At 33.3% G+C, this 22,135-nt stretch overlaps 3 protein-coding genes across 3 annotated transcripts; 1 reads left to right on the top strand and 2 right to left on the bottom strand.

The window, feature by feature from the left end:
• Positions 1 to 6,010: 6,010 nt before the first annotated feature.
• On the top strand, positions 6,011 to 11,102 carry LOC110909876 (TORTIFOLIA1-like protein 4). The gene is made up of 5 exons (XM_022154612.2): positions 6,011 to 6,999; positions 7,475 to 7,580; positions 8,795 to 9,240; positions 9,900 to 10,295; positions 10,846 to 11,102. The coding sequence occupies exons 1-4, from the start codon at positions 6,175 to 6,177 to the stop codon at positions 10,287 to 10,289; spliced, it is 1,767 nt and encodes a 588-aa protein (XP_022010304.1). The 5' UTR covers positions 6,011 to 6,174; the 3' UTR covers positions 10,290 to 10,295; positions 10,846 to 11,102.
• An 8,261-nt stretch (positions 11,103 to 19,363) lies between these two features.
• LOC110911249 lies at positions 19,364 to 20,953 on the bottom strand. Its single transcript, XM_022155848.2, has 4 exons — positions 20,921 to 20,953; positions 20,343 to 20,704; positions 19,876 to 19,971; positions 19,364 to 19,775 (listed from the first exon to the last, which is right to left on the bottom strand). The coding sequence occupies exons 1-4, from the start codon at positions 20,951 to 20,953 to the stop codon at positions 19,364 to 19,366; spliced, it is 903 nt and encodes a 300-aa protein (XP_022011540.2).
• A 101-nt stretch (positions 20,954 to 21,054) lies between these two features.
• On the bottom strand, positions 21,055 to 21,566 carry LOC118484672. The gene is made up of 2 exons (XM_035980469.1): positions 21,274 to 21,566; positions 21,055 to 21,179 (listed from the first exon to the last, which is right to left on the bottom strand). Exons 1-2 carry the CDS (start codon positions 21,551 to 21,553, stop codon positions 21,067 to 21,069), a joined length of 393 nt encoding a protein of 130 aa, XP_035836362.1. The 5' UTR covers positions 21,554 to 21,566; the 3' UTR covers positions 21,055 to 21,066.
• Positions 21,567 to 22,135: the final 569 nt, after the last annotated feature.

The raw sequence follows: 22,135 nt of genomic DNA, 5'->3' as shown, positions 1-22,135 counted from the left end.
AAAATAGGAATATGGACAACGGTTTCTGCATATAGAAAGTTGTGAAAACGCGGAGCGTTACAATCCTTTGTCGTGACGAAAATGCCCATATGATGCGATGCCAGCCGCATCGTTATGTTCATCTGCTTCTACATACAAGGTAAGGCTTCTCATCCTCAGACCGATTGGATTCAAAGGATGTGACCTCATGGGTGCGGTTCATTACTGGTGGGGGTTTGTTTGATACGGGTGATGGTTGATTTAGGACCATACCCCTTCAGTTACCAATACAAGTTAGATAATAGTAGTAAAGTTTTGTGACTAAACAATTACCACATTAAACTTGAGGGGCTAAGGGTGATATGTAAGGAAAGTTAAATTAATAAAAATGAAATAAAAAATAAAACACACACACATCAGGTGTGTGTGTGTGTTCGATGCCAAAGCCAGACAAGAAGGGGAACCCTTTGAATCACACAAATTCAGCCAATTGAAGCCCTAATCATGGTCATTTCTCATGCATGTTAGTGATTTCTTGATCATCTAGACTTATTAAAGCCTAAGGTAAGAAGAATTTGACATTTTGATGAACTTGCATATGTTAGGGTTCAAGAAAATACATGAGTTTATGTGGAATTAGAATGATATCGAACTAGGATCACCATCTAGAACATCATGTATGCTTAAAAATCGACTAATCAATGTTGGAAGTGAAAACCCCCATAGAGTAGAGTGGGTATGAGTTGTATGCTTGCTAATGTTATCATGTTTAAGTTAAATCATGGCTGGATTTTAGTTATCTTGGTGATTTAGAATGAAACCCATGTGTATGAGTATGAGAATGATTATGATGAACATATGAATGTTGATATTATGATTATGTTGATGCACAAGATGTTATGTGATAGGTTTTGATAGTAAACATGATGTAGAATTGATGACAATGTGATCTTGCTCGAATGAAATGGTTCATAAGATGAATTTAGGAAGAACATGCTTAAACTACTTGTACTATGTGCTTAGAATGTAGTATGCACACCAAGTGTATGATGAAATGTCTAAGTGAAGTTAGAAGGTAAAATTTGTACGTAAGAACTTATGTGTTATGTACTAGCCAATTTATGTGTCATGTATGATGGTAATGAAGTATGATGATACATGTCTTATTATACGCTAATAAATTAACGAAAGTCAAACATTGCATGATCTGAAAGCCGAATGAATGAGTGTATGTATGCTAATTGTGTTATGAATGTGACGACATGTACGGTTAGGAGTCATGTCAACATGGACACAAGCATGGAAGGGCAACGGGTCAAAGGTAAACACGGAAGCTATGCACGAACTCGGACGCACGAGGTAAGTAAACTCCCGGACTCCCTCTTTAGCAGTAAAAAGAGATTTATTTACATGATAATTGATAGAAGTTAAGTTGTAATGTGTTGTTGATGATAATGTCAAGTAAGTAGTATTAAGTAAGTGATTTCCGTAATCACTTCTTGGTTTGTTAAGTAACATAATGTTTTAATTAATTAAACATGATGTTTGAGGTCAAATGTGTGTTGAAGCCTTTCGTCGTAAATGATGGGATTAAAGTTGTCTAAAACGCCCTTGATGGGTATATGGGGCAAACGATCTTAAAAGTAGTTTAGAAACGAGCTATTCGATTAGTATAATGTTTTGGTCAAGTGTGAAAATGTGGAGTATGGTTTTGTATGTCATAAACCACTTAATGCGTAAATACCCATAACGGGTCAAAATAAGCTTTTGAGCGAAAATGCGCTAAGAGCAGGCAAGACATCCAAGAATTTAATCCTTTATGATAAATAACGTTGATATTAAAAGGTTCATGAGGAGTCGAGGTTAAATAATCAGATTATTTCTGATAAATGCAAAAACGGGTCAAAACTTGTAAAAAGCTAATAAGTCGATAGTGCGTAAGATAAGAATTTTCTTAATCCGGATATGGGATTTCAAGTTTATATGATAGATTGTGAATTTACAAGCATGTAGGAAGAAACGGGAGGTTAAACGGGTAAACGGTTCAAAAGTTATGCGCGTTTTAGTGCGTACGGATGACGAAACGGAACTGCAGAAAACTGCAAATTCTAGAGGGCGTCGCTGACGGGTATGGGGGCGTCGCCGGCGGGCTCCAGAAAGTGAATTTTTGGCTAACGGGTTATTTGACTGTCTACGGGGATTTTTGGCTACGGGTAATTGCAAGGGCCGTCGCCGACGACCCTAGGGCCGTCGCCGACGCCCTCCCCAAGTTCAAAAACCTAAAAATTTGTTATTTAAGTTGATTTATGTATCGTAGGCTTCGGTTTGTTATCCGTGGACTATGGTGAACTTTCCAAACATGATTTTGATGGTTCCTTAGATGTCTATGGGCTATAAATCTAAGTCTAAGTCCCATGTAATTAATGTATGATTATGTAAGAAGTATGTGAGAGCTTGTATGTGTATATATGGGTAGGTACATCTGTAGATGTGTATATATATGTATGCATGTAAAGATATGGGAAGGTATGTATGCATGTGGATGTCTACGTATGTAAGAATAAAGGTATGCATGAGTATACAAGGGTTCAGTAAGATCTTGAATGTGTAAATGTGAGTATGCAAGTAAGTAGAGACGTAGTAATGTATGTACGTATGTAGGTATGCATTTATGTATATGTGAAGATACGTATGTGTATATGTACGTATGTAGAGACGTAGTAATGTATGTGCGTATGTAGATGTGTGTTTGGTATATATGAAGGTACGTATGAGTTTATGCATGTTTGTAGAGATATAGGAAGGCATGTACGTATGCAGATGTGTATGTATGCAAGTAAGAATGTATGTACGCGTGATTTGGGTACGTTGAGTAATACGTTATTAATAGTGTGCCTTGAGAATGAAAGGTAATGCAGGTACATTATTGAAGACTCGCCAGGACATGGATATGCAGATGAAATGCTTAAAGTTAGAAAGATAAGGAAATGGGAAGTGTACGAGATTGAATCTTGTTTATGTATTGTATACTAATGTTATGAATGCATGTGGTGAGTGCAGGTTGTGCGAATCGCAGGCGGTTGTCACGAGGAATAGAGATCGAAGATCGGGTCACAAAGTAGATTGTACGGGGATAATTGAGTATGTACTTTAGTAAACATGACTTATACCTTATTTATGTAAAAGATTCATATTAAAACAAACTTTCAAGTAAGTCAAGACGTTTGTAATGAAAGAAATTTTATGGCACGTATTTCCGCTGCGTCTTTTCAGTTAAAGCGTGTTAAGATCTTACATTATATGATCTCCCTCTTTTACTCTTTCCTAGTATATCTATATTACGGTTCCCCTAGATCTTTACTTAAAATCGGTTATGTGTTGAAACACACACTTTTTTGTTTTTTAATCTTGCTGTCTTTCTTTATATCGTTTTACATGTTATGGTTAAAGGAGTGGTATGCACAATGAATTACAATAGATTATTACTAATAATTTATTGAAATTATCATTTGGCTACCCTCAGCTGAGAGACGTCGTGGCCAATTGGCATTTTCGTCTTCTTGTGATTATAAAATATAATGAAGTAATTATAATTGTTTCTGCGGAATAAATGGTTGGTTGACTTGTAATAACTTTTTAATTACTTATCATAGCTTTAGGATCCTGTACAAAGTGCTTAATTTGTAAGAAGTGTAAGAAATATTCCTGGAATGACAAGTGTCCATCCTCTTAATTAATTCAAAAGGGTAGTTTTGTAATTGTACATTTTTGTCATTTAATTCAAATATCAGCGAATTATATGGTAACCAGCGAATTATATGGTAACCGTCATCAATCTCTAAAAAATCAACGAATTTCTTCATACTTTATCATAAATAGATCTATAATCAGATTCATGGCGTGGTGTTTTAAAACAACTGGATAAATTGACTATGATGTTGGTCATGGTGTTTTATATAGAAGGTTGCTGGGGATTCCAGATAAAACACCATGACTTGAATCATGGTGTGGTGTTTTATCTGGTGACATTGTTCATGGCATAGTGTTTTAAACATCTGGAGACAAAACACCACGCCATGAACAATGTCTCCAGATAAAACACCACGGCATGAATAATGTCTCCAGATAAAACACCACACCATGAACAATGTCTCCAGATAAAACACCACGCTATGAACAATGTCTCCAGATAAAACACCACGCCATGAATAATGTCTCCTGATAAAACACCATGACTTGAATCATAGATGTTTTAAAACACCACACTATGAACAAGGTCTCCAGATAAAACACCATGACTTGAATCCTAGTCTTGGTGTTTTAAAATCTGGGAATGTTTTGTATTTATAAAACACTACGCCATGAACAATGTCTCCGGATAAAACACCACGCCATCAACAATGTCTCCAGATAAAACACCATGACTTGAATCTGCGATTACGTTTTAAAAATCTGGGAATGTTTTAAAGTATGAAGAAATTCGCTGATTTTTTTTGGAGATTGATGGCGGTTACATATAATTCGCTGATCTTTAGGAGTTTGATGGGTGGTTTTGAAACGGTTACTATATTTGAAATGTTGGAAAAGTCACTATTGCCTTCAATTTTTACATAAGGTCCTTCTAATTAAAACACAATTTACACTTTAATACCCTATTGATCTCAACCATTAGATCAAAGATCCAATGGCTTAAAACACTTCTTACACTTCTTACATTTTAGACACTTTTTACCATATCCCTACCCACTTATCATATAAGTTTTTTTTAAAGGTGGAACTACTTTTCACTTGTAAACTCACTCTTTTGGAGCTACGTCTAAAGGTCGATTACTCGATCACCGCTAGAAAACGTAGCACACCTTTGATGCGCAGAAACCACATGGAATAGGTAAAACTGCGTCTTCCCTCAGACTCGAACCCGGGTAAAACCTCGGGCCAAGCCTTCATCGAGATGGGAACAACCACTGCGCTGCAGTGGAAGACCCACTTATCATATAAGTTAATGTATTAAGTTAATTTATGTTTTTTTAAAGGTAACACAAGCTTTTATACCATAAAAGCCCATAGCAAGAAGCTCTCGGTCCGATAACAATTTATATAATTACACCAAAAGAAAAAAAACTACAAATCGCCTCTATAGTTATACTTGTATATTAAATCTATGCTATTCCACCAAAGATATTTCTTTGAACTTTGATCGGTTGACTACACAGTCGAATACCATCTCTTTGATCTCCTCAAGGTTGTATTTGGTTACATTTACACCTTCGAATCCTTTTTATTCTTCGATTTTCATACATTTCACATAGTCAAAATGTAGTCTACAGGAATACCCTCTTCCTATTCTTCGACAAATTCAACCCGTTGTTGTAACATATCTTCAACCGTAGAATCCGACTGACCCGCAGAGACGTTCATCCACAGTAGTAGCTGTTGCCACACTTCCACTGCAACACTGCAATCCAGAAGAACATGATCTACTAACTCGATGACTAGCTCACATAATATACACATGTTACTTTGTACTCGTACCCCTTACTCCATAGCGTCTGCTGTTGGATTGTGTCGTGTTACAGCTTACCAGCCAAATAAATTTGCTTTTTGTATTGCTACCCTATTCTAAAAAAATGTACTACCTGCCAAGTTTAAATCCACACGATCTGTCAACTTATGTAATAATTTTTATAATTATAAAAAATAGTAATTTTGCATGCCTTAAACTATTTGTAGATTTGGAAAATAATCAAGCTATAATCGAAAATTTACACAAGGGGTGAGATAAGTCTTAGGAACCATTAGGTGTTGGGTTTGATTCCTACAGGGGTTTTCTTAGATTTATTGGTTTTTCTTCTGAATTTGTGTATAAACATCATTGTCTACTGGAGATGGATTTGATTGAATGATTACGCTGATGACACGTTGATACTACAATGATTCGTCACTAATATAAATTTTCCGATAAAAAAATCCGAATTTACAATTTATTTTCTTTACATTATTCGTTTCATTATTTAACAACTTTTTCCATAAATCAAAATACACATAATATATCCACTCTCATATTCCTCCCCACGTTCTCGTTCTCTCCATTCAACAATCAACCAATCCAATTCCACCGTCCACAACCGCCACTCCGCCGTCGCACACCGGTGGCACCACCTCCATCCACCGTACATCCCTCACCGGAACACAACAATGTCTCTTTCAAAACGCGTCTCCTTACCTCCACAATCACCATCACAACCACAACAAGATCTCAAACACCGTGTAATCACCTGCCTCAACAAACTCTCCGATCGCGACACACTCTCCGTCGCCACGACGGAGCTGGAGTCCATCGCAGTCACTCTCACTCACGACTCATTTGCTCCGTTCCTCACCTACCTCTCCAATACGTCGTCGTCTGACAAATCTCCGGTACGGCGGCAATGTGTGCGTATCCTAGGGTTTCTATCGGTAACTCACGGTGACGCTCTGTCACCTCACGTGACTAAAATGCTCTCCGCCGTCGTACGCCGGTTGCGAGATCCTGATTCCGCCGTTAGGTCTGCGTGTGTTGGTGCCGTGACGTCAATCGCGTCGGAAATCACTACGCCGTCGTTTTCGTCGTTGTCGAAGCCGTTAGTTGAAGCTGTGTTGACGGAGCAGGATCATAACTCGCAGATCGGATCGGCGTTGTGTTTATCGGCGGCGATTGAGGCGGCACCGGATCCTGAACCGGTGCATTTGCAGAAGCTGTTGCCTCGGGTTTTGAAATTGATAAAATCGGATAGTTTTAAAGCGAAACCGGCGTTGTTGTCTGTTATTGGAAGCATTGCTGGTGCTGGTGCCTCCGGTTTGAACCGGAATTTGTTGAATTCATTGGTTCAGTGTTTGGTTGAGTTTCTGAGTTGTGAAGATTGGGCGGCGAGGAAGGCAGCTGTTGAGGCGTTGGGAAGGTTAGCAGTTACGGAGAAGGAGAACTTGACTGGTTTCAGGTCTTCTTGTATTGCTTCTCTAGAAAATAAGAGATTTGATAAGGTATTAGTTTCAAATGTGTATTGTGTATAAGCTAATTATGACGCCATCCGGTTTTAAATCTGGTCCGACTAGTAGACGTGTCTAGTTCGTTGTCCAGTCCGGTTCTGAAAACATTGGTTTTGGAAACAATCACATAGAAATCACAAATTACTCACTGTCTTAATAATTATGATGTCATCCGCTTCTTAAAACACTGAACCAACCACTAAAACGTTAAGGCGTCTTGTTTGTTGTCGGGTTCTTAAAACATTTGCTTTTGGCACAATCACATAGTAATTACAAACTACTCGTTATATTAATAATTATGATGTCATAAGGTTCTTAAAACCGGTATGACTAAACCAACTGGTAGACCATTAAGGCGTCTGGTTTGCTATCCGGTTCGGTTCTAAGAACATTGCTTTTGGAACAATCATATAGTAATCACGAATTACTCACTATCTTAATAGTTGTATAAATTTGAATTATGTAACAGGTGAAAGTAGTTCGTGAATCAATGAATCAGACATTGGAATTGTGGAAGGAGATTCCAGATGAGGTTCCTGTTTCACCTCAATTGAATGGCAATTCATCTTCTAAAGGTAAACTTTTGTTTGTGACTGACTGGAATAACACTTTTAGCAATTGACCTTAAGTTGAAACACATTAATTAATCGTTGTTTACATTTGGTTATGAGTTTGTAGCATGTTTAATTTGTTTGGTCAAGGAACAGAACAGTTAAATGGTGGTTGGTTGGTTATCTGGTAAACATTTTAGGTGAGCTAACTTAGATTATTCATACCTTGAACTGGAAGGAAAGCTGGCTAACTACACCTCTCATTATCAAAAACAATAATTAAAGTTGAAGCATTTTGTTTCCTTTGGTTTCTTTAATCTATAGTTTGGAAGCTTTTGACTTTTTATGTTGCTTGTTTGATGTCAACTGTGACACTTCTTGATGATTAAAGTCATAGCATGGTGTATTCCCATATTCCATGCTTAATGATGTTTGGTCAATTTATTGGTAGCATGCCTTTTTATTTTTATCTTATAATATATTATTACCTGTGTTTAAATTTTTTTTATAGAAGAATACCAGACCGGCTACATAACCGGTCATGTTGAGTTTATTTGAACCACCTCCACTTGAATCGGGTTTCGTTTCTTTTTTTTTCCTTCCAAAATCTCATTTAGTGATTCCTTTACTACTTCATGCTTCACATTTTGCTTATTCCATACTTCATATATTTGGTTAACATAACAAATCCACACTCAAAGATAAAGTAGAGTAAAATTAGAGTAAAATGCCATTTTCGTCCTTGAGGTTTTGCCAGTTTTGCGACTTTCGTCCAAAGGTTTGTTTTTCTGCATCTAGATCCAAAAGTTTTGAAATCTTGCCATTTTCATCTGGCTCGTTAACTCCATCCATTTTTCTCTGTTAAGTTAGGGGTATTTCTGTCTTTTTGGTTAACTTAAAGGACAATTCGATCTTTTTCACTTTATGTAAAAAGACCAAATACCCCTGAAAAAGACCGAATTGCCCTTTAAGTTAACAAAAAAGACGGACATACCCCTAACAGAGAAAAATGGATGAAGTTAACGAGCCGGATGAAAATGACTAGATTTTAAACCTTTTGGATCCAGATGTGGAAAAACAAACCTTTGGACGAAAGTCGCAAAGCTGATCAAACCTTAGGGATGAAAATGGCATTTTACTACGTTGTCTTCTGGTTTTTGAAACGAGTCTGGTTATGAAAATATTGCTTGTAAGTTGTAGCTCGATATTCCATCCTTGATAGTTATTTTCCTTTGTAGTCCCTGCTACCATATTGGAAACTTCACCAAAGGAAAGAATTAGCAAGCATTCGCCAATTCAACGTTCATCTCCAACTACAACACCAAGTAGAAGTCCTCCAAAAAGTAATTACAAGAAACCGAGCGCTTCAATTGCTAGAAAGACGGATTTTGACCAAAAAACCGCTACACAAGTGAGCTCACCTGTACCGAAGCCTGAATCCGATACATTGGATATTGATAAAAGCGTCATTTTAGAAACAGAAAAAAGAGTAACTTCTAACAAAACAAGATTCGGTTCTCGTGTGGTTCCGTTTATTGATGAATGTGAAACCGATAGAGACATGAAGGGCAATCCAATCGAATGCGCTTACGAAAATCAAAAAGAGGTTGAAGATTTATCGCGGATTCAAAAACAGCTTGTTCAGATTGAAAATCAACAGTCGAATCTCTTGAATCTTTTACAGGTAATCTAAAGTTTTTTACATTGTATTTTTACAAAGACATTTTACTTTGGCCTGTAAACGAACTGCACGTTATGAAGTGTTCGTGAACTTGTTTGGCAGGAAGTTTGTTTATGTTCGTTTATTTAACACACGAACGAACATGAACACACGTGTTGTTCGTTCGTTTATGTTTGGTTATATTTTTATAAATACATACAGAGTTATATTTATACAAATCTGAACATAAAAGAGGCTTTTTAACTACCTAAATACAAATAACTAATTGATTATTGGGTTTTCCAGTAATGAAAATAAGCTTTCCAATAGAAGTTATCATAATTAATCAATAATTTATATAAAAAAAGCTACTTTATGTCCGTTTATGTTTGATCATTTATGTTTACTTGTGTTGTTTTCTGTTTGTTAAATTGTGTTCATTTAAGTTTGTTTGTTTATGCTCGTTTACGTTCGTGAAATATGTTCGTATAGGTTTTAAACGAACAAACATAAACGAACACGAACATGCCCATTTTCTTAATGAACGAACACGAACAAAAACATTTGTTTGATTATATGTTCATGTTTAGTTAAAGTTGAATGAACAAACATTAACATGCTTCTGTTCGTGTTCGTTCGGTTCATTTACAGGATTTTTACTTGTAGTTTACCTCATTTTTCAGAAATTTATCGGGAGTTCACGTAGCGGAATGAATTCTTTGGAGACGCGAGTAAATGGTCTAGAAAAGACACTGGACGAGATATCATATGATTTCGCAGTATCAACCGGGAGAGTTTCTAGACCTGATTCTTGTTGTATGGGTACCGAGTTTTTGAGTCCAAAATATTGGCGGAGGGCAGAAGGGTCATTTCCTAGTTTAAGATCGCCTTTTCGTGGAGGTAACCAATCACCCATTGACACGTGTTTGCCAAGAAGCGGGTTTGAAAATCAAGGGAGAGGCGTTGAGACATTATCCAGTGCTCGGAAGAAGAAAGCCGTACAAGGGCAGATTCGTAATTTTGATAGATTTGATGGGGGCTTTTTGGCCAATTGCATACAACAGAGAATGTAAAGCCAGGTATTTAAATATCTATTCCATTTTTACCCATTTGCCTTTAGATGGTCGATTCAGGTTATGTTTTATGTAGGAATTGGTCAACCCCGATCAAATCAAATAAACGATCTTAAAGTAAATCAGCCAAATGTGTTTAAACTCGAAAGTCACCTAACATGTATTTTAGCATATAAAACCTCTTAAATCATCTTATTAAAAGTCTTGTATTATCAGAAACAGTAACTTTTTTCTATTCATATTTGACCCTCTAAATATTTTCAAGAGTAAAATGCCATTTTTGTCCCTGAGGTTTGACCACTTTTGCGACTTTCGTGCATGAGTTGCCATTTTCATCCAAAAAGTCGCAATAATTTGCCAAACTCAAGTATGAAAATGACCAAAAAACGCAAACCCGAAGGACTTAAATACACAAAAATATCATTTTGGATGAAACAAGCAAAAACGACGTACTTAAACCTCAGGGATGATTTTGACATTTTATCTATTTTCAAAAAAAGGTCTTCTGATGTTAAGATTTGACACTTCTAACTTTTATTTTTGATTATTGTCTCAGATTTGTATAAGGTGATAGAAGATCAGTAAATCATTTCTTGATTTACCAAGAGTATCAGCACTTTAGAGGATCAGGTACATACATTTAGGTTATGTTATATCACGCGTTGTCACTGAGATATATTCTGTACAGATGAGCCCTGATTTTTTTTTTGTTTTTTTTTGTTTTATAAATTTCTTTCCTTCCATATACGCACCTTCGGCTATTATATTCATGATTTAAAGTTTAAAGATTTAATGTTCACAAATAATTATTCATGTTACTTTTACGTTGTGTTTGTACACACCTTATAATGAGTTTATACAAAAGTGTTTGGATCCAATCTCGAGTCTCTTCTAATCCTTCTCGTCATTTTTAGGCGTTTTACAAGACACGGACACAAATCAAATACATTAAATGTGTGTAAAAGGTTTTAAACCTGAAAGTTTAACTTATATACGTTTAAAAATAATCACGAAACGCTTCACAGCAGCAGAGCAACATATGTCTACGGTCGAGCACCTACAGGGACCCACCGTATGACCAGTTAAAGTATTATGTAGGACATCTAGTTAAGTCAACATCACATTTTGACATTTTGTACGTGGGAATCATATTGGGTGTAATTGACATCATAGTATATTAGTATATGATGATTCGTTGACCACACAGTCTAAAAATTAAAACAATTTAGTAAACATCCTACTTGACATATTGTTATGTGATAATCTACTCTAATCCATAATCAAAACTGCCAAAATTCAAGAAAAAGAAAACCCACTGTGATGGCATAAATTGATTTTAAGTTCCAGTGAGTTTAACTCACTGATGGTTGTCTATTGAAGTTTTCTTCTATGTGCTGCCCCGAAAGAGTTTAATCATGATTCAACAGCAAAAGTATAACTACACGTTTGATAAGGCGAATGAATTAAAATACAAGGTTAAAGTGTTTGAATTTTCTGACAATACTATCCATAATTCAAGATAACTCTTCTAATTTCTCTTTCAAATAAGGAAATAATAAATATCATAAAAAAGACAAATTCTGTTTTAAAATTAAAATCGTTACTAAAATCATGTTCAATTTTCAAAATCAAAACCAACCCTAAAATCATGCTTTAGAATCAACAACAACAGATTTTTATGGAATTATACAATATTTTTTGACTTTAAATAAATGATTATATATTAAGGGTGGAGATAAAATAGGAAGTTTATTTCGCTAGGAAGGATAGGAAGCAATCATAACCGTCCAATTGCAAAATCTACGGCCTAGATCAAAATCAAATTAAAAACTGTCATTTAAACACGCTCTCCGAGGTTTCAGGGGTATTATCGTCAAATTCCAAAATAACCGCCGTTGAATATACACAGAAACTCTTCGAAAAAAAGTGCATTACGTTTTACACTTCCATTGAACGATCAAACACATACAGAAATTTCAGAAAATCATACTCCATTGAAGTTCATGGCGTCGTCGAGAGATAATTTGAAGGTTTACATTCGAGTTACTCAAAAGAAATCCATCTCAGAAAACCCTAAATCATCAAAGAAGCAAAAAACATCATCAGCAGAAGAGAACATAGATGAACAAGAAAATATTAGCCGAAAATCAACAATGAAACAACAAAGAACTAGAAAACGAAAAGATATTTCAGCAATGGTAATTTTATCTACTTTTGCTCTTTAACTGAATTCAAGTTACGTTTTATGAAGTACAGTAGACCTAATATATCATATCCGTTCTGAAAAATGGTTAATGAGTTATATCTTCCCCTATCTTAACATTTTTGTTAGTATAGACTACATTACGTTTTATGTTAAAACTATGATCTAAGATTCTAATGCTTCTAATTGGATTTATATATTGTCAATTAATGCGTTATACCTTAATAAAGTTGCAGAAACAAAGGGATTATTATTATTATCATAATTGTAATCTAATTTTAAAACATTGCGTTTTATCTTTGAATTTGCTGAGATACATGTGTTGTTAACTATTGCCTGTTAAATAATAAGATGTAAATTATTGCGTTTTATCTTAAACTTGTTAATTACTGCTTTTTATCTTTAGAGTGTAGAGACTACATTACGTTTTATGTTAAAACTATGATCTAAGATGCTAATGCTTCTAATGGGATTTATATATTGTCAATTAATGCGTTATACCTTAATAAAGTTGCAGAAACAAAGAGATTATTATTATCATAATTGTAATCTAATTTTAAAACATTGTGTTTTATCTTTGAATTTGCTGAGATACATGTGTTGTTAACTATTGCCTGTTAAATAATAAGATGTAAATTATTGCGTTTTATCTTAAACTTGTTAATTACTGCTTTTTATCTTTAGAGTGTTAACTAATTCGTTTTATCATAAATTTGTTAATTGAGATTGTTTCATTATTCTATTTAAAGTTAAAAAATAAGAGAAAAAACAAAAAAGGAGAAGAAGGAAAGTGGTGATCGAATCATCAGAAGAGACAGTTTCTGATTCCAATGATAAAAAATCTAGTCGAGCTATTGTTCTGCATACTTCCGAACAACAAGTAAATTCAGGTAACATAAAACGCATTTAACAAATTTCATGAAAAAAATATATGTTTTTAACACAATTCAATGTATCAGATGATGATTTTGTTGATCCACAACCAAGAGTTAACCCGACAAAAAATCAAAAAAAGGAAAAGGCAGAATCAAACCAAAGAGATCACTGAGGAAAGAGAAAACAAAAGAACAACCAGAACAACAACCATATTATGATTACGACGGAAAAAAAATCAACATAAGATGTGCAGTCAATAATCTAAAAGATTATATTGAAGGATTGTCAAAAGAGCAAAGGAATGCTGTTAGAGAAATAGGGTTTGAGAGCATACTAAAATTCAATCTGCATTCAGTTCCACGCAAATTCGGATATTGGCTGGTAAAAAACTTTGATGCTGAAAATGATGAGATAAATACCGGAGATGAAAAGATTAAGATCACAGCTGAATTTATCCAAAAGGTACTTCAAATACCAAATGGAAAAACAGAGATTGAGGAAAAATTGAGACCAAAAGACACTGATCTTATAATTAAATTCTGGCGCGGTCAATTCAGCAAAGATATATTGAAGAGAATGTATGCGCACAACTTGATTGGTTATTTAAAATCAAGAAATGAGCTTGGAAGATTGTTCAAACTAAATTTCTTGGTTATATTTTTTACGATCATGGCAGAGGCAATGCAAAGTAGTAATGTTAATCAAAGATTCTTGCCATCAATGAAAAGTGACAAAAAAACCCAGGATTTTAATTGGTGTGAATATATTCTGTCGGTTTTAAGGCGTACAAGAAGACAATGGCCTGGAAATGAGAAGCTCTTCAATGGACCTATTGCATTGTTAGCGGTATGAAATCTGATCTTTCACTATTGCTTCGTATTTGCTTAATGCTTGTTTAGGCTGCTTGTTTATATTCTTTGTTTGTTTAAAACTATACTTTATAAAAAGCAATGTATATTATAAAACGCAATGATCTTTCATTTTTGTTTCTTTATATTCTTTGTTTGTTAAACTTCTTTGCTATTGTAAAACGCAATGTTTTTTGTAAAACGCAATATATTTAAATTTACAAAACATTAGTTTTGTAAGTTGTTTACAATGATTTATATTTTAAAACACATCAAAATTTGAATTGATTATATTTCTAAAACGCAATGTTTCATACAGATACTATATGCCTACAAAAAACAAGGATTTGACAATGCTGAAAACACTGAAAAGTTCTCTCTTGATAAAATTGACTCTACAACATTACAAGAATTTGAAGATGAATTGGAAATTGCTGCACAAAATGAGGGGAGATGTCTTGTAATGGATAAAAAGAAAAAAGTCAGAAAGAATAAACAAAAAAAGAAAGATGAAAAGGATGAATTTTATGTTTATCCAACTGAATCCGAGAATGAAAACGAAGAAATTTTTGAAAATGAATCTGAAGAAAATGATGAAGACGATGCTGAAGAACAACCAATCACCTTACTTAAAGCTGCAACAGACTGGATTGATCAAGAAAATCAAGAAAATGTTCAAAACAGCCCAATTAAAACCAACGAAACTGAGAAAACACCAACATAAAGTGGAGGTTCATGGGGGCAATTCTTCATTAAACCATCAATAGGAAATAAAGATAAAATGTGGGTAGACAGTCAAAGCCGACTGCGTAATTTCATGCCATCACAAAATCAAAGTGAAGGTCTTTCTGACATTCATTCAACAAAAACTGGCGATGAAAATATGAAGAACATTGAAGATAAAAAATCAAATGAAGAATATCTTGTGAATGTTTTGGATGATCATATAAAAGGATTTGAAGAAATTTTTGAAAAAATCCAATCACGTGTAGATGAGATTGTCGAAGAATATCCAAACAGTGAGGCTCTTCATAACAAAGTAAACGAATGGGTGTCATTGATTGAAAAATTAAACCATCAAGTAAAAAAGCACAAGAAAGTTGATATTGATTCAACTATGATAGAAACACCATCAAGATTTCTAAATTTGAGTCAAAATGAAGACACTGAAAATCAAATCATTTCAACTCCATTGATTATACAACGCAATGATGATGATGAGCAAAACACAATGAGGATTACACAGCTGTAGTCCAGTCCTCCAATCCAGAAAAAATCAGTAGCAATGACCCTGCATCTATTCTGCAAACACACATTGAAAAACCTTCAATTGAACAATCATCATTTAGCGAAGAAACTCCATCGTTAATGTTGGAGATGATCAAAAAGACAGATGAAGAAGAAAAAAAATCAAATCAAATGAAAATTCAAGATAATGAGGTACCATCCTTTGATTTGAAAATTTCTCAGTTGTCTTCAAATGTTGATGAAAATGAAGTTGAAGTTGATGCTACTCCTCACGCTGCACAAACCGAAATTCAAGCGGAGTCTGAAAATAGATCAATCGAAAAAGAAGTTCAAATTACTGGAATCCAAACAATGTTTGATAGAATTGAAGAACAGGATAATACTGAAAAGCAAATCAGTGATCTAATTCAAAACACATCATTCCTCAACCCACAAGAAGATCCGTATAAAACACCTGCAAAATCAGTTCATCAAGAACAACCAACAACAGATATAAGCAAAACAGAAGAAATAATCACAAGGATGGTACGACCTGATCGTGAGAAAAATTTACCAGAAGTATTTTGCTCACCGTATTATCTAAGACAAGTAGCAATGAAGGAAGCAAGAACGGCACATGAAAACAACATATCGGGATATGCTTTCCATGCAGAAGGAGAAATGATGTAAAAATTCATTTATATACACAGGGATACTCTCTTTGAAAAATATAATATAATTATTAATTTTTTTTTGCAGGGATACTCTCTTTGAAATTAAAAATCATGTATTTCTATATAGATATGCTGCTGAAACAATGAGGCCAGGATTGGAAATCACAGGAGAAGTAATCAATTGTTGGTCATATATTTTGAATGAAGAAGAAAAAAGAAGATCAAAAGACAACAAAACTCTAAGATTTTTCTGTACTATTCGAATGCTGGTATGATATATAAAACTCAATTTTTCTGTATTCATATAATGATGTATTTTGAAGTTTGATTGAATGAAGTTTTATAAAACGCAATTGTTGTTTTATTTCTATAATAAAAAGCATAAAAAGCAATCTTTACTTTGTTTGAATGAAGTTTTATAAAACGCAGCTGTATGTTTTATTACCTTCATAAAACGCAGCTTTATGTTTTATTAACTTCATAAAACGCAATAATATGTTAATTTGTTTAATTTTACGCAGGCTTTCCTAATGAATGATAAGGAAGAAACTGAAAATAAAGAAAAGATGATAGAAGCATTCACAATGAACATAGAAAAAATTCTTCAAGGTGCAAAGCTAAAAAGCATAAAGGATTTTAAAATTATCCTAGTCCCGATTCTCTATATACAACATTTCTTTGTGATCTCCTTCAATCTTGAAGAGAAACAAATATTCATCATTGACAACAGTGCCAAAAAAGAAACAAATGAAGCTAAATATGGGAATGTGCCTGAAAATACAGTAAGTATTCTTACTTATGCTTTTATAACACAAATATAAACCACCTAATCTTTTTGTTTGATTTTTTTTTTCTGTAGAGGGATGCTTTGGCAGCTTACCTTAAATCTGTTGGACATGAAAAAGCAGATGATATAAAGGGAATAACCCCTGTTAGAATGCAGATGAAATGGAGGACACAATATAACGGCATTGACTGTGGTATATTCACTATGCGTCATATGGAATGTTATCATGGAGAACCGGTTGAAAAATGGGATTGTGGGTTTAACATGGAGTATGAAGAACCTGCAAGGGGTAAAAACAAAAAACCAGTCAACAAGCAGACCACACAACTTGAAGATTTAAGAAGAAAGTTCATTGCGAAGATATTATTGCACGAAATCAACGAACAAAGAGATTATGTTATTCAGGACTCAAAGAAGTTTCGAGACCTCAGTGTGAAACTTAAAAAACAATCCTATGACACTAGTTTAGATAGGATTAAAGACAGGCTTTCTCTTGCTGGTTTACTTTGATTTTGAAATGCTACCTATTATAAAACGCAATGTTTTTCGATTTAGCATGTTTTAGTATAACTCATTATTTTCTTGATCTTGCTAGTTACTTTGATTTAGAAATGCTATTTATTATAAAATGTAATGTTTTCTCATATAACGCAATATTTTGATGATATTTTAAAATGCACTTATTTGTTTGTTATTTTAAAACCCAATATGTATCCTTTAAAATTATTTAAACATTATTTTGAAAAAAATTTATAAAATATATATACAATTTATAAAACACATCATTTTAATAGTATGCTATAACTCAACATTATCAATTTTAATTATTAATATGTTTTGAATATAAAACGGAATGTTTTTTCTAATTATTTATTTCTAAACATATAACGCAATATAATTTATAACGCATTGAAATTTTTTTTACAATTTTTATAACACAAAAAACAAATTTAAAACATAGTTACAACAAAGGACAATCATAAAAAAAATATATTATAATCTTCTAAAACGAAATGTTATAAAAAAAATAAAATAATATACAATATATGAATACTGTATGTATGATTGAAATTTATACAGTTGATTAGACCAAAATACTTAAAAAGCCTTAAAAGCCTTTTGGATTCCTGATACCAAATACTGTATGATTGAACAATCAATTCAAAGAAAAAAATAAAAAATAATCATTTTTATGGGTTATTAAAACAGTTGATTCAAATTCCTCTACCAATATATAAGAACATAAACCCTAAACTATTTTCACATTGCTCTCATCATACACCAAAAAATACACCAAAATACCCAACACAACAAACCCTAAAATGGCTAATCAACAACTCTCAGTTTGGTGGGTTAAAAGAGGCAATTTCGTTCTTCAATTCCTTGATGGAAAAAAAATAAAATACCATTCCGTTGCTTCTGTTCTTCAAAACTGCAATGAAAATGTTTTGAAAAGGATGAACGAAATAGGTATACCACCTTCTTGTTACACAAGTCAAACAGCCGCACTGTTCAGAATTCTAAACAAGAGATATGGTAATCCGAATCAAACTGAAACTGAAGATACCCAGGTTACATTTTGGGAGTTCATTAAGGAAACATTCAAAGTTTCAGTCACTTGGGACGATGGTGAAGTGGAGATGTATGACCCAAAGGACATATCTAACAGTGAGGATCTAAAGTTTTTGAAGCAGTTATCTGAAATACCAATCATCAACAACTCTGGTAGCAAATTTGCAGAGAAGCTCCAAAACGAAGTGGTCTCTCAGGTTAAACTTTGGGTTGAATCTGAAAGTGATGAGGAAATCCCTGATGGAAGCTTAGGGTTCTCATCCGAAGAAGAAACAAACTTTGATCCATGAAGCTGATTATGCTAGTAATTTTTCTTTAATTTTGTAGTTTGAAAACATCATGTTTGTTTAAAAACGATCATCATCTATATAACGCAATGTTTATTATATCCAATTGCATTTCTTGTTTAATTTTATGTATGATCTGTGTGATAATTATAAAACGGAATAACCAAAAAAAGCTGATATGTGATTTGGATATCCCTGATGGAAGATTAATGTTCTCATCATTTCTTGTTTAATTTGATATATGATATGTGTTACAATAAAAAACAATAATAAAAAAAAATACAATTTAAAATATATTGTTCTATGTATAAAACGCAATCTTTATGATATCCACTTGCATTTCTTGTTTAATATGATCTGTGTTACAATAAAACGCAATAATCAAAAAATACCAGTTAAAGTAATTGTTCTATTTATAAAACGCAATAAAAATATATTGTTGTTATCATAAAACTTAATTAATCATAACAAACTGATATTTATGAAGGATATCTCAAAACGTAGTAACAAAAAGAGATGAAATCCATATATCATAAAACCCAATGACAAATTTTTTTTTTACTTATTGATATCTAATATTGACAGAATTTGTATACATAATTACATTCCATTGCTAGAACCTATAGCATTAGAAGAAACCTTATCTTTACATGTGCGACTGTTATGTCCTTTTCCACCACATACACGGCACGATTTCTGGATCTTTGATGATTTCTGAATTGCAATCTCACGATTAGACTTGATCCTTTTTTGAACACCGCATCCTTTGGTCCTTATTTTTATCGGGACACGAATCATAGAATCTGATTTTTCTAAGTTCCCTCCAATATCAGCAAATCTTTCTTTGCGACTAGGAGGCGGCGCAGCAACCATAACCTCATCTGCTTTATCAATATAACTTTTAATATGATCCCTGTAATGACACAGTTCATCTAAATCGCCAACCAGCCTATTAACCACATACTCATTTGCAACAACAATTTCTCTATAAACTTTATCAATTGCACTATTCCTACCAATTTCATCAAACTTTATCAATTTCTCTATTAACCACATCTCTCATCCATCTTCTATGAACATATCTTCTAGGAAACTCACTTATATCTTCATACCGTAATACGTAAAATATATGGCGGCACAATATACCAAATTGTTCAAACCGTTTGCAAGAACAACTTATACTTAAACCATCTTCTTGTTTGCTGCACCTGTAAAAAAGATTAAAAAGTTATATAAAATTAGTGAAATGTAATATAAAACGCAATGAATAGTAAATATAATACAGATACAACCATATGATAATATAATGATAAAACGCAATAAAAGATGAAAAATAAAACGCAATAGATATTTAAACAATATAAATTTAAAAAATACCTTGAAAAAAGATGTGCATGGCTGTCTGAAATCCTTTATTTCAAAATATTGAACATCACCCACAGTATCAACAGACTTTGACATACACTTTGTAATGGCAGCATCAATTTCAATCTGAATATCCTTAAAAATTATTTGGGTATATATTTCTGATGCTTGTTTCTCCAATACAAAGTCACTCTAGGGTTTACACTGAACATACCTTGTATCATGATCATTCCTCCTATGCTCATGCCTTTGAATATCCATTGCAGTCTCAAAATGAGTAAAAAATTCAACAAGTGTACATCTTGGATTGCAAATCTGACCAAAGAAGTAATTCTCGCTTTCACATCTTGACGTAGTACGCATAAGTCCAGCCAAATCCTCTCCTTGGTAATAAGCAGGAATCCAATCAAATCGAAGATCGTACATATCTTTTAACCACTCATGATTTTCCAATCCAAAAGTAGACATTATTGAATGCCACTCAGTTTCAAAATCTTCTGGAATAATAGTATCATTCCAAACAACATGAGTCATTCTTGTATTAAAATCAGTGTTTGCTGACAAAACAGGACCAACCTGAATAAAAAGTTATAAAATTATTAAACATAAAACGCAATAATTTAAAAACCAATATATTGAAAATGATAAACAGAATGCATTAATGGTAAAACACAATTGTTTTGTAATTCTATTGATAAAAATGTTAGGGGATCTTATTGTATAATACATAAAACGCAATAATAAAAACAATATATAATTCCAGTTTGTTATATCATAAAACGCAGTAAATACCTTTGTCTTCAATTTCTCCCATATATGCCACATACATAGCCTATGCCTACTTCTTGAAAGTACATCTTTAATAGCTCTCTTTATTGCAGCATCTTGATCAGTAACAATAACTTTAGGCTCACTTCCAAAAGCATTAACAAAGCACCTTAAAAGCCATCTATAAGAATCTGCAGTCTCCGAACCAAGTAATGCACCACCAAATGTGACATTCCTAAAATGATTATCAATACCAGTAAATGGTACAAAAACCAAATCATACCTGAATAAAAAAAAAATTAAAAAAGCATTAAAAAAATTAGAACATCATATATAACGCAATAGAATATATAACGCAATAAATAAAAAAAACTTACTTGTTTGATTTATAAGTAGCATCAAAACCAAATATGTCACCAAACACTGTATAATTTTTTTTGATTGCTCATCAGCCCAGAAAAGCCCTTTCAATCTTCTATCTTCACCAATAACATAATCACATGTGAAACCAGGACAACATTCTTTCTTCCTAATAAGACGCCTAACTACCATTTCAGCATCATACTCTCCGATGTAAAGATTCAAATCCCTTCTATAATTCTTACAATCAACTTTACTAGCACCAACTTCACCAAAACCACCATACATTGTTTTCATAATATTGAATGCTTTAACAGGTCCAATGTTGATTGCAGACAATCCAGATATAAAACTTTCTTTCACATAATCGATACTTCTGGCAGCCGGCAAGAAATGAATATCTTCATCTTCAACAAAGATATGATTATGTTCTTCTTCAAAGTAGTAGATTTTAAACATATTGTTCTCTAATATTAGTTTCACATGAGCATTGCATCCAACTCTTTTTGAACCTCTATTACGTCTAACAATCTTTTCACTATTCTCAACTGAACCAGAATCTATTTCTTTGCTAACATGAAATCCTTCTCTTGAACAGACAATATACCTTATTGTCACTAAACCACCAACATTTTTCCAAGAAGTATTTTTTCTTGCAGAAAAACCTGCAGCAAGTGCATATCTCTGATAAAATGCAAAAGCCTCATCAAATGACTTAAAAAACATTCCAACAGCAGGTGTAATAGATCCACTGACTTTAGGTTTGAAAAACTTTCTTCCACTCTTTGTGCATAGACGTTCCTCCCACTTAGAAATAATATCTGAAACAATTAAAAAAACTTTAAAACACAATATCTCTTAGAGAATAATATATTAATA

The sequence above is a fragment of the Helianthus annuus genome, chromosome 12 (assembly GCF_002127325.2).
Source record: "Helianthus annuus cultivar XRQ/B chromosome 12, HanXRQr2.0-SUNRISE, whole genome shotgun sequence".
Classification (NCBI taxonomy): domain Eukaryota; kingdom Viridiplantae; phylum Streptophyta; class Magnoliopsida; order Asterales; family Asteraceae; genus Helianthus; species Helianthus annuus.
This window is presented reverse-complemented; position numbering and strand designations above follow the sequence as displayed.

Excerpts from the sequence above, each read along its gene's own strand:
- LOC118484672 (XM_035980469.1), bottom strand. The coding sequence starts at position 21,553 with ATGAAAACAATGTATGGTGGTTTTGGTGAAGTTGGTGCTAGTAAAGTT. Across the intron at positions 21,180-21,273 it reads GCTACTTATAAATCAAACAA|GTATGATTTGGTTTTTGTAC; the intron begins GTAAGTTTTTTT and ends TTTTTTATTCAG.
- LOC110909876 (XM_022154612.2), top strand. The coding sequence starts at position 6,175 with ATGTCTCTTTCAAAACGCGTCTCCTTACCTCCACAATCACCATCACAA. Across the intron at positions 7,000-7,474 it reads AAAATAAGAGATTTGATAAG|GTGAAAGTAGTTCGTGAATC; the intron begins GTATTAGTTTCA and ends ATTATGTAACAG. Across the intron at positions 7,581-8,794 it reads TGGCAATTCATCTTCTAAAG|TCCCTGCTACCATATTGGAA; the intron begins GTAAACTTTTGT and ends TTTCCTTTGTAG.
- LOC110911249 (XM_022155848.2), bottom strand. The coding sequence starts at position 20,953 with ATGTGGCATATATGGGAGAAATTGAAGACAAAG. Across the intron at positions 20,705-20,920 it reads GGGAGAAATTGAAGACAAAG|GTTGGTCCTGTTTTGTCAGC; the intron begins GTATTTACTGCG and ends CTTTTTATTCAG. Across the intron at positions 19,776-19,875 it reads CATATATTTTACGTATTACG|GAATAGTGCAATTGATAAAG; the intron begins GTATGAAGATAT and ends TGAAATTGGTAG.